This window comes from Paramormyrops kingsleyae, chromosome 12 (genome assembly GCF_048594095.1).
Source record: "Paramormyrops kingsleyae isolate MSU_618 chromosome 12, PKINGS_0.4, whole genome shotgun sequence".
Lineage (NCBI taxonomy): Eukaryota > Metazoa > Chordata > Actinopteri > Osteoglossiformes > Mormyridae > Paramormyrops > Paramormyrops kingsleyae.
The window spans coordinates 31178058-31192717 of NC_132808.1; the positions used below are offsets into that span (position 1 = coordinate 31178058).

The 14660-nt window shown below is 44.6% G+C and overlaps 2 protein-coding genes across 2 annotated transcripts in view; one reads left to right on the plus strand and one right to left on the minus strand.

The window, feature by feature from the left end:
* Window positions 1–9466, plus strand: part of LOC140577693 (lectin-like) — a 34968-nt gene extending 25502 nt beyond the window's left edge. The window contains exons 2-6 of the mRNA XM_072697938.1: window positions 7876–7975; window positions 8263–8378; window positions 8523–8663; window positions 8798–8909; window positions 9236–9466. Of these exons, the coding sequence (XP_072554039.1) occupies window positions 7906–7975; window positions 8263–8378; window positions 8523–8663; window positions 8798–8909; window positions 9236–9330 (534 nt within the window). The 5' untranslated portion in view covers window positions 7876–7905 and the 3' untranslated portion in view covers window positions 9331–9466. The remainder of the gene's footprint in view (window positions 1–7875; window positions 7976–8262; window positions 8379–8522; window positions 8664–8797; window positions 8910–9235) is intronic.
* Window positions 2139–5082, minus strand: LOC140577694 (lectin-like). Its single transcript, XM_072697939.1, has 6 exons — window positions 4745–5082; window positions 3593–3689; window positions 3213–3325; window positions 2928–3068; window positions 2684–2795; window positions 2139–2369 (listed from the first exon to the last, which is right to left on the minus strand). The coding sequence occupies exons 2-6, from the start codon at window positions 3660–3662 to the stop codon at window positions 2275–2277; spliced, it is 531 nt and encodes a 176-aa protein (XP_072554040.1). The 5' UTR covers window positions 3663–3689; window positions 4745–5082; the 3' UTR covers window positions 2139–2274.
* Window positions 9467–14660: the final 5194 nt, after the last annotated feature.

The window sequence follows — 14660 nt, forward strand, 5'->3', positions numbered from 1 at the left end:
TCTATTTCTCCTGATTCTCAGTTCTTTTGTTTTTGGGTGCTTTGATTGTGCAAATCTCGATTGTGATTGCGAACTCCTGTCGGGTTCGCTCTTGTGTGGGGGGGTGTTACGTGCCGTAAGTTCCAGGGTGAGCCCTGCAGAATCTCCGGACCTCCCTCCTTCGTCGTCATTCGCCAGCTGCATCTTGGCTCCGCCTTGCTGACCAGACCCCGCCCACGGCTCCTCCAATGCGTCGCGCGTCACTTCCTGGTTCCCGGAGTGAAAAGCCGGACAGCAAGACCCTTCGAGAGCTCTGCTCATATTTTGGATTGTTTTTGGTTAGCTTATTGATTGACTATTGTGTATGATGTGTTTTGGTTTCTCGGTTTACGATTTCTCGCTTTGCCCCTTCTCTACTTCTGCCCTGGTTTTGTTTGCATTCTGGTTTTCGATCTTTCGCCCGGTTTTTGGTTTACGACTTCGCGCGCCCCTCGGACTCTGACGCTTTGCTCTGTATATGTGCTGTGTGTGTGTGTCTGGTGCGTCGGGAGTGGTTGCCGTTTTGTTTGATATACTTTGTGTGCACTAATTTGGTTAGGGAGTTAGGTATAGGTTTTGTTGTTTCTGTGTTCTTTGGTAGTTCAGTTGGATTTGGGTTTCGTTCAGTAGTTGGGGTTTTGTTCATTGTTTTGGCCATAATCACTCCTGAAGCTCTTGCACCAGGTTTGCTGTTCTGTGTCTGTCGCGTGTAAATAAAATAAGAAAAAATATATAAAAACACACCCCTTTGTCCACGTGTGTTCCCTTGTGCACCACACCCTGTGTTTCCCTTATTCCCCATTCCCCTTTCCCTTCCTCTGTACGCCCCAACCCTAGACTGGGGTTCGTAACAATACATGCATCATACCTTTCTTGTGAAGTCATGAATGGCAAAGATCACAATATTGTACCTAATCACATTAAAGTACATCATGCAAAATATAATTCAACAGGAAACTGTTAAAACATGTTTCACACCATATCAGCTTATGCTTGGAGTCTGTGAAGCAGAGATTTTGGGCCAGGTGTTGAATACGTCCGCCGCACAACACATCCTATCTGGTTCGGGCGAGAGAGGACGCCAAGAGTATCCACACGGTGCATGGAAGACCTCACCCTGTCCCAGTGCACCAGATGCCCTCTTGCCTGCAAGCTCCCCTTCACTAGCCAGTATCCAGCGTGAGGCATCTGCTTTATTTCAATGACTAAATGGTCAAGTTCCTCATCAGAACATGTGCTGTACTGTGCTCTGACAGATGTCTGATTCTGACCATCTGGGGTTTTGGCCAATCCTTTACAGCTTTAGCCTTGTCCTCATCCATCCCCACTCCTCCTGGTTGGATCAGGTACCCCAGGAACTTAACCATAGATCCTCACACTTTGCGTAGGAGGCGGCGCTGGAGAACCTGGCATACGTGATGAACATGTTCCATGGGCATGGAGTGAATGAAAATAATTGTACATGTTCACAAAACTAGTGCAGCAGGTCAGCCAGGACTTTGTTCATGAATGTCTGAAAGACCGAAGAACTGTTCACTGACCCACCCCCCTCTTGGATCCGGTTGTAGGCACTGCCCAGATTCAATTTGGTAAAGACCTGAGCTGCTTCCACCCAGAGTGGATGAGTAGGAGCGGTTCCCACCATTTCACCGCGATGTTGTTCAGGACCCGGTAATCGATACATGGGTGCAGACCTGTGTCTTTACAAAGAAGAATCTGGAGGTGCCCAGAGGGATGGGCAGGCATATTATACCTTGAACGGGGAAACCAGACATGGGAGACGCCAACTACCACGGGGGAAGAACAGAGCGACACTATCAGAGAGACTTGGAGGGGTTACTGCACAGATGACACTGACCAGACTGGGGAGCGAAAGGAGAAGCAGACTAATATACAGGGACTAACAGTCAGACAGGTATGATTGAATGAGTGGGATGACCAAGGGGCCAAAACAGAGCACAACAGACAGACCCTGACAAACGTAAGAACTGCCAATGACATAATGTGGTAAGTTAATGTAACTGACCAATAATGTAATAACCGAGTCTGCATAACGTACCAGCCAATAATGCATTTAAAGTGATGCTTCTGGCAGTTAATTAATAAGAATGCAGTCACTGTTAATATTTATCCATTTTATTTGGCATGGGTTCAGCAAAGCATTTCAAAATTGTGATTCTTTACTGATCTTGCACATTGCATGAATCTTCATGCGTCGCCTGATGTTAAGCCATGCTGTAGAGTCCTTCCAGTGTTTCAATTGTCCGGCTCCCGCTGCCACTTGTGCCGCTTGAAGGCACAAATGAAAGGCTTCCGCTTCATGCACTGATCATCATTCCATTCTCCCAAGTCTGAAAGAAATCACATGAAGCAAACCCTCTATACTACTATAGATTCATGTTTTATGCCAATTAACACAATGCGTTTCTCAAAGCACTACTGAAGTTCCACAGGAAACATTCAGTATTCAACTCCTCTTCTCATTAAAAGAGGTCCAGGGAGGAGATGGCTTGTCCATCAGTTTGTTCTTTAATGTTTCTGCTGGAAAAACACACACTCGTCCAAAGTGAACATTTGGTCAATATATTACTCCAGTGACTATTCTGTAACCATTTTCCATGCTTCCCTCCACCATTCTCCCATCTACACCGCTCCCCTTTCTTACTTCTCCAGTTCATCTCGACACAGCCCTCAACATTACTGGCACCATCTGGTTGACCTGGAACCCAGTTCTCAAAATTCCAAGAAGAACCATCTGTCCAGATGAAGTCATTTGACTGTCAGGGGAGAGTGAGAAGGAACAGTATCACTGTTGGACACAGGTCACCAGCCTGATATTACCATCCCTGGTACACAGTAACGTTACAAGGCACATGGATGTCCCAGCCCTGTTCCCATGTCTCCATCACCTGGCCATCCCTTTGACCACCCAACCAGGTCCGTGGTGAGCGGGGGTTGAATTTCAACACGATGGCCAAGGCATCGGCATTTGCTTGTTCACTGTGCACGGAGAGCAGGTGACTCCCTGAAGCTTTTTGACTGCAAGCAGACTGGTACAGAACAACAATTAATCTGAATGCAGTATAGCCGCAATACAGATGTCGGCTGATTGAGATACTATTAGAATGGAATCCTTAGGTTCATCTACAGAACCACTACAAAGTGAGGCACCTGGGGGACTGTTTGGGCTTTACCTCAGCATCAGAGAAGGAGAGTGGCGTGCTGAAATACCGTATACAGTAGCGGCCAGTTTGGTACCAGTGGCTGTAGCGGTCATCACCACAGTACTTTGGGAAGTTGTTGTAGTCTGATGGAGCACAGAAAACAATTCCATGGGGCTGTGCTATGATCAAGAGTCCTCATCTGTCTCATACTGAATTCTCCATGACATTATGAGGTTTTGGGAAACAGCCTTCACCTACGACTGTTGTGATGCATAGAATTCTCAAACTGAACTAAACAAATCATTTGGGGCCTGTTTGGATTCAGTGCTGAATGTCCCAGGCTTGTCACATGTCTGAAACCCAATGACCTGTTTAAGTGACCATTAGAATGGCTCAGGAAACTGACTGACCGTCATCCATTGCAGCAGGCATGGCAGACAGGCAGAGGAGTGCAATCCCCAGCAAGCTTGGAGTCATCATGTCTCAGTTCAGTCCCACAACACCTCCCTGCAGAGCAAACCAGAGGTTAGTTACTTTATCCCTGATACCATGTTGTTTAACCACTTGGTTCTCCCCACCCACCCTGAAATTGGTGTTCAACATCATTCAAAGTGACACTTGTTAAAGCGATCGTCAATGCTGTGAATTATGGCCCTACTGCCACTGGAAAGATGACAACCCTGAAAGGAGGGAGGAAATTCCAGAGAAATGTCTTGTATTGTCAGTGGTTCTCAAATTGTGCACACCACCTCAGAATATATTTTGGCTCACAGTATAAATGGAGAGAACTCCATATACCACTAGAGGGAGGAGCCTCACATACTATTGTGTAAGAACAGGGTCATATGATCAGCAGGAGTCGACACTGAATAGACAACATCTAATGATATTAAGCTACTCTGGCAACTACCAATGAGGACAGAAATTACATGCATATCCCTAAATGGAGGCAAATGCATACAAATATGCAAGAATATACAACACACACAAATGATCACTTTATTGGACCCCATACAGCCAGAGTCCACACCAAAACACAAACATAATGCAATCAAAAGCAAGAGAAGGTCACACAATTATGGTTCCCCGTAGCCTATAGATATGGTTGTGCAGAACCCACTACTTTCACTCACCCCTTAGGTACCACTGTCCCCACTACTTGGGCAGTGGTGGCTTGATAGTTAGGGTAGCGCACTTGTAATTGAAAGATTGCAGGTTCGAATCCCCCACCAGCAAGTCACCACTGAGGTACCCTGAGCAAGGTACCGTCCCCAAGCACTGCTCCCCGGGCGCCGACTTAGCTGCCCCCTGCTATGTCACAAAAGTCACATATGGGTCAAATGCAGAGGACACATTTCATTGTTGCGCACTGTCTGCTGTGGTGTGTTGACAATGACCACTGATCACTTAATTCTAAATTCTACTTCTGAAACACCCAGAGTTCAGCTGAAAAGCATAGCAGGACCACCCTCTAACAAACACTGAACACCCCTAGTCCTCCAGCCACCACAATACAAACATCCTACTGTACATGTGCTACAAGCAAGATTTGGACAACTTACCTGTGAAGATCTGTGACTCTTCTTTCTCTTTCCCTCTGGTTCATTCTGGACCATTTTATATACTTGTGTTGCACCCCTATTGTACGGATCCTCGTGTGTGCCACGCCCCCTCGTTTGCCTCGCGTGGAATCCCAGTGTCTTCAGCTGTTTCTAGTTGTGTTCATTAGTTTGGTGTATTTAGGTCCGTGTCTGTGTGCCTCTCGTTAATGCGGTCATTGACGTCGTTCTGTGTATGGAGTTAGAACCCTGCCAATACGTCACAAATGCCCCACGATCTGTACACAAACCGAATGTAATTTATAAATAACGAGCAATCCGCAAACGTGCACATCATGCTGTACAAATACAAAACATACATCTCACACAAACACAATGCGCTTTGCAAATACAAAACACTGCTGTCAAAACAATATAATGTGTTTTGATAATACAAACAAAACAAAAAGAGCGTCTATGGCAGCCCTATTCAATAGGCGGCCCACGGGCCAAAACCGGCCCATCAGTCATTTTGGACCGGCCCGCTGACTACCTCTTATTTATTAAATAGCTGCGATTTAACTGTAAGCGCGACAGTTTATAACATTTTACGGGACGTCGCGCAGCTGTTTACGCTCTTGATGGAAGGTTTATGACAGTTTACAACAGCGGGAACATGTCGCATTCAAAAGAGAAAAGACGTAAGGTTGACAGCGAAAATAGAAAATTTAACAACGAGTGGACTGATAAGTATGCACACATACAAAATGCTGAGGGAAAACCCATGTGCCTTGTCTGTCTTGTCATATGCTCGGTAAATAAAGAATACAATGTGCGGAGGCACTTCAAGACTTTAGAAGTCAGCAGTTTGTTTGTGATTTTTTTGAAGTTATGTTTGTTCTTATTTGTACAATATGATATCGTTATTACTGTTTATGTGAGTTTATGACTGTGACATTTGCTCTTATTTGCACAAAATTGTAATTATTGTTTTCTAGGCTTTATTTTATTTAAGCAAAAGCAAATATTGTCACTGTGAGTTTGTGACTCAGATGTCTGTTAAAATTAAAGCTGGCTGTGTTTTGCAGTTTTTATTATTTGCACTAGAAGCCAGTGGTTAATGCTATTTGACTCATTTAAATAAAATGTTGAAAATGCAGTGGTGCTTTGTATTAATGGGGTACAATACAAGAAATACAGAGAAATGTGCGGCCCACTGGCAAAAGCCGTATGACAATTTGGCCCAATGAAAAATCTAATTGAATACCCCTGGTCTATGGTATCAAGTAAATGGCTGTATTGTCAGTAGAACGCTGGTTGTTGTTATGTATCAGATAAAACATGAGTTTTGTCTGTAATAAAACGGAAGATGTGACTGAACTGTAGCGCGTGAGCGCGTGCTGGAGCTCCACGTGAGAGTCGCGCGCGCGCACACACACACAGCGCGTTTACATCGCAACGAGTCCCGTATGTGTTTTTCAGAATCAGCTTTATTCGCTGAGTGTGCTGGTGCACACAAGGAATTTGTTTCCGGCAGCTGGAGACTTTCTAGTACACAGACAATAAATGAGACTATACAAACAATAAATTATACTATTAAGCAGTTACTTCTGTTTTCTGCACATAATTACTCAAATACTTTCACATACAGAAGAATCAATATTATCTGCACGTGTTTCGTTTCTGTGCGTTACAGCGCTTCTGAGTTATTACAAATGAAATAATAGTCGTCACGCAGGACTAACGTAGGGTTAGTAGTAATATTCTCAGAGTCGTGGTCTCGGCTGGTCTCGAAATAAAATCCCGAGTCCGATTTGTTCGTGTCCATGACAAGACCGAGTACAAATACGTCCGATTACGATTCCGAGACCGGAACCGAGTACTACCACACTACTCTTTCCTTTTTATAGTTCTGCATGGATCTAGTTTGTTCATGTTGAATATTTTAATTCTTCATTACCTGCAGAGTGTGAAAGTTCCATATAGTGTGCTTGAGGAACTAGGTTAGTATTTATTTTCATGGGTTAGAAAGTATACATTGGTTTTAACTTTGTTCCTTCTCTTCCAGAAACCGGACTATGCCCACATACAAACGGCTGCAAAGAACCTAATTGGCAGGGTTCTAACTCCATACTGAGAACGACGTCAATGACCGCATTAACGAGAGGCACACAGACACGGACCTAAATACACCAAACTAATCAACACAACTAGAAACAGCTGAAGACACGGGGATTCCACACGAGGCAAACGAGGGGGCGTGGCACACACGATGATCGGAACAATAGGGGTGCAACAAAAGTATATAAAATGGTCCAGAATGAACCAAAGGGAAAGGGAAAAAAGAGTCATAGATCTTCACAGGAGGTCAGTTGTCCAAATCTTGTTTATGGCACATGTAGAATGTTTGTTTTGTAGTGGTTGGGGGACTAGGGGTGTTCAGTGTTTGTTAGAGGGTGGTCCTGCTATGCTTTTCAGCTGAGCTCTGGGTGTTTCGGAAGTAGTGGGGACAGTGGTACCTGAGGGGTGGGTGAAAGTAGTGGGCTCTGCACAACCATATCTATAGGCTACTGGGGAACCATAATTGTGTCTGGCTTTCTCTTGCTTTTGATTGCATTATGTTTGTGTTTTGGTGTGGACTCTGGCTGTATGGGGTCCATTAAAGTGATCATATGTGTCTGTTGTATATTCCTGCATATTTGTATGCATTTGCCTCCATTTAGGGATATGTATGTAATTTCTGTCCTTATTGGTAGTTGCCAGAGTAGCTTAATATCATTAGATGCTGTCTATTCAGTGTTGACTTGTGCTGATCATATGACCCTGTTCTTAAACAATAGTATGTGAGGCTCCTCCCTCTAGTGGTATATGGAGTTCTCTCCATTTATACTGTGAGCCAAAATATATTCTGAGGTGGTGTGCACAATTTGAGAACCTCTGACAATACAAGACATTTCTCTGGAATTTCCTCCCTCCTTTCAGGGTTGTCATCTTTCCAGTGGCAGTAGGGCCATAATTCACAGCATTGACGATCGCTTTAACCAGTGTCACTTTGAATGATGTTGAATAACAATTTCAGGGTGGGGGAGAACCAAGTGGTTAAACATGGTATCAGGGATCATCATAAAGTAACTAACCTCTGGTTTGCTCTGCAGGAAGGTGTTGTGGGACTGAAGAACTGAGACATGAGGACTCCAAGCTTGCTGGGGATTGCACTCCTCTGCCTGTCTGCCATGCCTGCTGCAATGGATGACGGTCAGTCAGTTTCCTGAGAGCCATTCTAATGGTCACTTAAACAGGTCATTGGGTGTTGGACATGTGACAAGCCTGGGACATTCAGCACTGAATCCAAACAGCCCCAAATGATTTGTTTAGCTCAGTTTTGAGAATTCCATGCATCACAACAGTCGTAGGTCAAGGCTGTTTCCCAAGACTTTTGACTCCATGATCATCATAACGTCAGGGAGAATTCAGTATGAGATGGATTAGGACTCTTGATCATAGCACAGCCCCATGGAATTGTGTTTTCTGTGCTCCATCAGACTACCACAACAAGTTCCCAAAGTACTGTGGTGATGACCGCTACAGCCACTGGTACCAAACTGGCCGCTACTGTATACGGTATTTCAGCACACCACTCTCCTTCTCTGATGCTGAGGTAAAGCCTAAACCGTCCCCCAGGTGCCTCACTTTGTAGTGGTTCTGTAGATGAAGCTAAGGATTCCATTCTAATAGTATCTCAATCAGCCGACATCTGTATTGCGGCTATACTGCATTCAGATTAATTGTTGTTCTGTACCAGTCTGCTTGCAGTCAAAAAGCTTCAGGGAGTCACCTGCTCTCCGTGCACAGTGAACAAGCAAATGCCGATGCCTTGGCCATCGTGTTGAAATTCAACCCCTCCTCACCACGGACCTGGTTGGGTGGTCAAAGGGATGGCCAGGTGATGGAGACATGGGAACAGGGCTGGGACATCCATGTGCCTTGTAACGTTACTGTGAACCAGGGATGGTAATTTCAGGCTGGTGTCCTGTGTGTCCAACAGTGATACTGTTCCTTCTCACTCTCCCCTGACAGTCAAACGACTTCATCTGGACAGATGGTTCTTCTTGGAATTTTGAGAACTGGGTTCCAGGTCAACCAGACGGTGCCAGTAATGTTGAGGGCTGTGTGGAGATGAACTGGAGAAGTAAGAAAGGGGAGCGGTGTAGATGGGAGAACGGTGGAGGGGAAAGTAGCCAGGGGGAAGCATGGAAAATGGTTACAGAACACTCACTGGAGTAATATATTGACCAACTGTTCACTTTGGACGAGTGTATTTTTCCAGCAGAAACATTAAAGAACAAACTGACGGACAAGCCATCTCCTCCCTGGACCTCTTTTAATGAAGAGGAGTTGAATACTGAATGTTTCCTGTGGAACTTCAGTAGTGCTTTGAGAAACACATTGTGTTAATTGGCATAAAACATGAATCTATAGTAGTATAGAGGGTTTGCTTCATGTGATTTCTTTCAGACTTGGGAGAATGGAATGATGATCAGTGCATGAAGCGGAAGCCTTTCATTTGCGCCTTCAAGCGGCACAAGTGGCAGCGGGAGCCGGACAATTGAAACACTGGAAGGACTCTATGGCATGGCTTAACATCAGGCGACGCATGAAGATTCATGCAATGTGCAAGATCAGTAAAGAATCACAATTTTGAAATGCTTTGCTGAACCCATGCCAAATAAAATGGATAAATGTTAACAGTGACTGCATTCTTATTAATTAACTGCCAGTAACATCATTTTAAATGCATTATTGGCTGGTACATTATGCCGACTCCAATATTACATTATTGGTACTTTACATAATGTAGTAAAGTTAATGTCATTGGCAGTTCTTGCGTTTGTCAGGGTCTGTCTGTTGTGCTCAGGGGACGGCCAAGGGGCCAAAACAGTCATCCTGCTCATTTAATCATACCTGTCTGACTGTCCCTGTATATTGGTGTCTGCTTGTCCTTTGCTCCCCAGTCTGGTCAGTGTCATCTGTGCAGTAACCCCTCCAAGTCTCTCTGATAGTGTCGCTCTGTTCTCCCCCGTGGTAGCGTCTCCCGTTCAAGGTATAATATGCCTGCCCATCCCTCTGGGTGCCTCCAGATTCTTTGTAAAGAGACAGAGGTCTGCACCCATGTATCGATTACCGGGTCCTGAACAACATGGTGAAATGGTGGGAACCGCTCCTACTCATCCACTCCGGGTGGAAGCAGCTTAGGTCTTTACCAAATTGAATCTGGGCAGTGCCTACAACCCGATCCGGATCCGAGAGGGGGGTGGGTCAGTGAACAGTTCTTCGGTCTTTCAGACATTCATGAACAGAGTCCTGGCTGACCTGCTGCACTAGTTTTGTGAACATGTACAATTATTTTCATTCACTCCATGCCCATGGAACATGTTCATCACGTACGCCAGGTTCTCCAGCGCTGCCTCCTATGCAAAGTGTGAGGATCTATGGTTAAGTTCCTGGGGTACCTGATCCAACCAGGAGGAGTGGGGATGGATGAGGACAAGGCTAAAGCTGTAAGGGATTGGCCAAAACCCCAGATGGTCAGAATCAGACATCTGTCAGAGCACAGTACAGCGCATGTTCTGATGAACTTGACCATTTAGTCACTGAAATAAAGCACATGCCTCACGCTGGATACTGGCTAGTGAAGGGGAGCTGGCAGGCAAGAGGGCATCTGGTGCACTGGGACAGGGTGAGGTCTTCCATGCACCGTGTGGATACTCTTGGCGTCCTCTCTCACCCGAACCAGATAGGATGTGTTGTGCGGCGGACGTATTCAACACCTGGCCCAAAATCTCTGCTTCGGACTCCAAGCATAAGCTGATATGGTGTGAAACATGTTTTTTTTAACAGTTTCCTGTTGATGAATTACATTTTGCATGATGTACTTTAATGTGATTAGGTACAATATTGTGATCTTTGCCATTTCTCTCAAGAAAGGTATGATGCATGTATGTACACATCACAACTCTAAATTGAACATTATGATTATTTAAACCCACATTATTTACATATTTCTAACAGATCGTGTATCTGGGTGCTGCCAACAACAACCTGTCAATGGCACTGGCCTTTTCTCAACAGTCAGGTGATGAATTTGGATTTCCTCAGGAAAGTGCAGTTACAGGAACATGGACTAATCTGATCTTTATTGAAATGTCTTTATCTTTATCCCCCCATAAAATCGTGAAGGAGCCCCACCTTGTATTGAGTATATATGACATTTAGAGACGCTATAGTACACTGCTTTGAACAAAATTTCTTAGAACTACCAGGATATAGTATTTTACTGCTAACTAGACTAATTAAATGCTGCACATTTTTAAAGGCTTCTTTTTCAGACGAGAACCTATAACAACATGGCTCTGCATTATATTTTTACTAATATGACTCTCCTTCCAGGATTGAAAGGTTGTGGAGAGACCTGTGGTGTGCCGTCACAAACATCTGCTACGACGTGCTTCACTCACTAGTGGGTGATGGTTTTCTTGACCTGTCAAACACAATGCACCTCTTCTGTTGCCACTACGTGTTTGTGCCTAGATTACAAGCTGCCCTGGATGCCATTCCAATTGGTTGGGATAACCACCCAATTAGAACCGAGGAAAATTAGACTCCAAATCAGTTATGGGTAATGGGGACTATTCAGCATCCTGTGACTGAACCCAACAGTGAAGAGGTACACCACCTGTTATTGATAACTCTTGTTTTATTACAGTGTGATATTACCTTTATCAGGTCAGATCAATTAAGTTGAACAAGTGCTTTTACTACGGCAGCATGGTGGCGCAGTGGTTAGTGCTGTTGCCTCACAAGAAGGTCCTGGGTTCGATTCCCGGGTTGGCCGTGGGGCATTTCCTCGTGGAGTTTGCCTGCTCTGCCCGTGTTGGTGTGGGTTTCCTCCCACTGTCCAAAGGCATGCACTATAGGTTAATTGGTGACACTAAATTGGCCCCGTAAGGTGTGAGTGATGCGATTGTGTGTGCGTGACCTGTGGTGTGTTGGCGCCGGCCCAGGGTTTGTCCCCGCCATGTGCCCATACTTACCGGGATAGGCTCCAGTCCCCGTGACCCCAATAGGGATTACCCTTTATGTGTCTGCTCCACCAAATGGTAGACCATTTAAATGGCGACGCCCTTTTAAATGCGCTGCGTGTTGCATTACAATACTGGGCTGGGCATTCAGTTCCATGCTTGGAGAGCATGCAGTAGTCAGAAAATACACCAGATGGTACTGTGGTGCAAAAATAGAGGTACCACTGCAGCGATCTCAAGCGCAGACAAAGAATTTTGAAGACTCCCTCCAAGTTGTTGGAAATACCGTAAGCAGATTCGAAAGTAAGCGGATGTTTTCAATAAAAAATAAATTCAGAGCGGTTATTTAAGCGAATGGTTCACAATAACCACCCCCCAACACACACAAAAAAATATCATGATGCAGGAAAATTTTTTTAAACAAATGGTGCCAAATGGTAGAGATGCCAGTTTGTGGGTAATTATTTTACTACAAATGCTATCAAAAATATATAAGGATAGCAGTGTTCTATTCATTCTGTTCATGTACATGTAGTGCTATTTCATTACATTTCCTATAATTTTACAATGTAATCACTGAATTCATAATAATATAATGCAATAAAATAATTATTGCAATATTTTTAGATAGATATTTCATGAAAAGCACCTCAGTGTGTGTTGTTTATATATTATGTAGATGGACACCAGGACATTCTAAGGCAATAGGCAGGAAGCCCTGAAATGGCACTAGTACCTGAAAACCCTGCGCTGTCTGATGCTGAAGGGTGCGCTGATAGTGACGACGACAGAATAGCAGACCCGGATTTCCTTCCCACTCCGATTCTGATGATTTTACGTCCTTGGATGAGGATCAAGACCAGGACGTTCAACTACCACCACCACCAAAAAAAGGAAAATAGCTAACAAAGGTAAAAACTGTCTAATAACAGTCAGTAAGACAGAGGCAGAAGATGAATGCGAGTTGGATCACAGAAGGCCACCATGGAAAAGGCAGGACATTGAGTCAATACCTGTGCCAGATTCCACATTTGACCCCCCAGATGAAATTGAAACACCGCTGCAGTACTTCAAGATGATGTTCACTAATGAGATGGTTCAACATTATTTCTAACCACGCTAATTTGTTGGAGATCCCATAAAAACCACCTCTCATAAAACTGAATCTTTCCTGGCCATTCTGTTGTGCATGGGAGTTTTCGAATGCCCATCCATAGACGATTACTGGCACCATCTCTCACAGTACAGCCTTGTAGCTGATATTATGGTCATCAAAAGCTTCAAGTTGTTACGCAAACTTCTTCACTGACAATGAGCAGTGTGAAGGCAGCCAGGATCGGTCTTATAAAGTCGCCCTCTGTCTGAGATGCTGAGGAAGAAGTGTCTCCTTATTCCATCCACTTACAGGCAGAGTGTAGATGACGTAATGGTGGCATACAAAGGCCCACGGGCAGGGAATCTGCGTCAGTACGTTGCCAATAAACCAGATAAGTGGGGTTTCAAAGTCTTCTGTCGGGCCAGTTCCTGTGGCCTTGTACATGATCTCTTTATCAAGGGAAATCCACATTTCTCAATGATGATCTGAGCGAGGAGGAGCAGATGTTACTTCTGGGGGCCAAAGTGGTGACATCACTGTGCAAAACTATAGCAGACCTGTTTTTCATCCATCCATCCATCATCTACCGCCTTCCGGGTCGGGTTGCGGGGGCAGCAGTCTAGGCAGGGAAACCCAGACTTCCCTCTACCCGGCCACTTCGTCCAGCTCCTCTGGGGGAATCCCGAGGCGTTACCAGCCCAGCCGGGAGACATAGTCTCTCCAGCGTGTCCTGGGTCTCCCCCGGGGCCTCCTCCCAGCCCGGAACACCTCACCAGGGAGGCGTCCAGGAGGCATCCTGACCACCGGCTACTGTGTACTGTGGTTAACTATGTTCAAAACAGCTGTATATCTGCATAACAATGATGGAGATAACTGGGACCGAGCTTTTCCGGCTGTGAAACCAGCCTGTCACAATGAACTCCACCTGCACACAGGCACAGTTTTCAGTTTTAAACTAGCAGGTAAAATGTAAAGTAGCTAAAACTGTCCTCCTTGACATAGGCAATGGTGGCTGTCAGTTGTACTGCGCATTATTTCAGTGCTTCGTTAGCTAGCAACAATTTCTAGCGATTGTGCGCAAAAACGTTATTATATGATATTATCATATAATACAGCATATTATCAGTAAACTCTAACATGAAAAATACATATGCTGGATTTAAAAAAATCGTCATGTGCAAGTTTACGTAGCACAAACATCAACTAACTATTGCCTACAATAGGGTTAAAATGATTACATTCATGTTACACGTCGTTATTAGAGTTAACTATGTTAAAATATGACACGGTATCGATTAAAAATACTTACCTGTTGACCGCTGATAGGTGGCGCTCCGCTCCCCGCGCTCTTCCCGATCTCCGGTAGAACATTTGAGCTCCATCAACCGAAGGCTGAATGAGCTGAATTGGACGCTGCTCTCCTCTGGCACCGCGTGCCGTCTGGGAGCTCATCCAATTGGCGTGGAATAACGGTGCCAAAAGTCACGTGATCCACAAATATATGTTTCGCCTTGTTGTATACTCGTCAAAAATGTGAAAAATGACCAATAACAATTATGAAATGTTTCTTATTGGTTTTATTCTGTCTTTATACTTGTGGAAGACGCTCTTTTTGTTTTGTTTGTATTATCAAAACGCATCATATTGCTTTGACAGCAGTGCTTTTTATTTGCAAAGCGCATTGTGTTTTATTCTGTCTTTATACTTGTGGAAGACGCTCTTTTTGTTTTGTTTGTATTATCAAAACGCATCATATTGCTTTGAC

What these genes read in the sequence shown, in the direction of transcription:
- LOC140577694 (XM_072697939.1), bottom strand. Translation starts at nt 3,662, where the DNA reads ATGATGACTCCAAGCTTGCTGGGGATTGCACTCCTCTGCCTGTCTGCC. An exon ending in TCTCCTTCTCTGATGCTGAG is followed by an intron (nt 3,069 to 3,212) that starts GTAAAGCCCAAA and finishes GTTCTGTACCAG; the next exon opens with TCTGCTTGCAGTCAAAAAGC. An exon ending in GTGGTCAAAGGGATGGCCAG is followed by an intron (nt 2,796 to 2,927) that starts GTGATGGAGACA and finishes CTCCCCTGACAG; the next exon opens with TCAAATGACTTCATCTGGAC.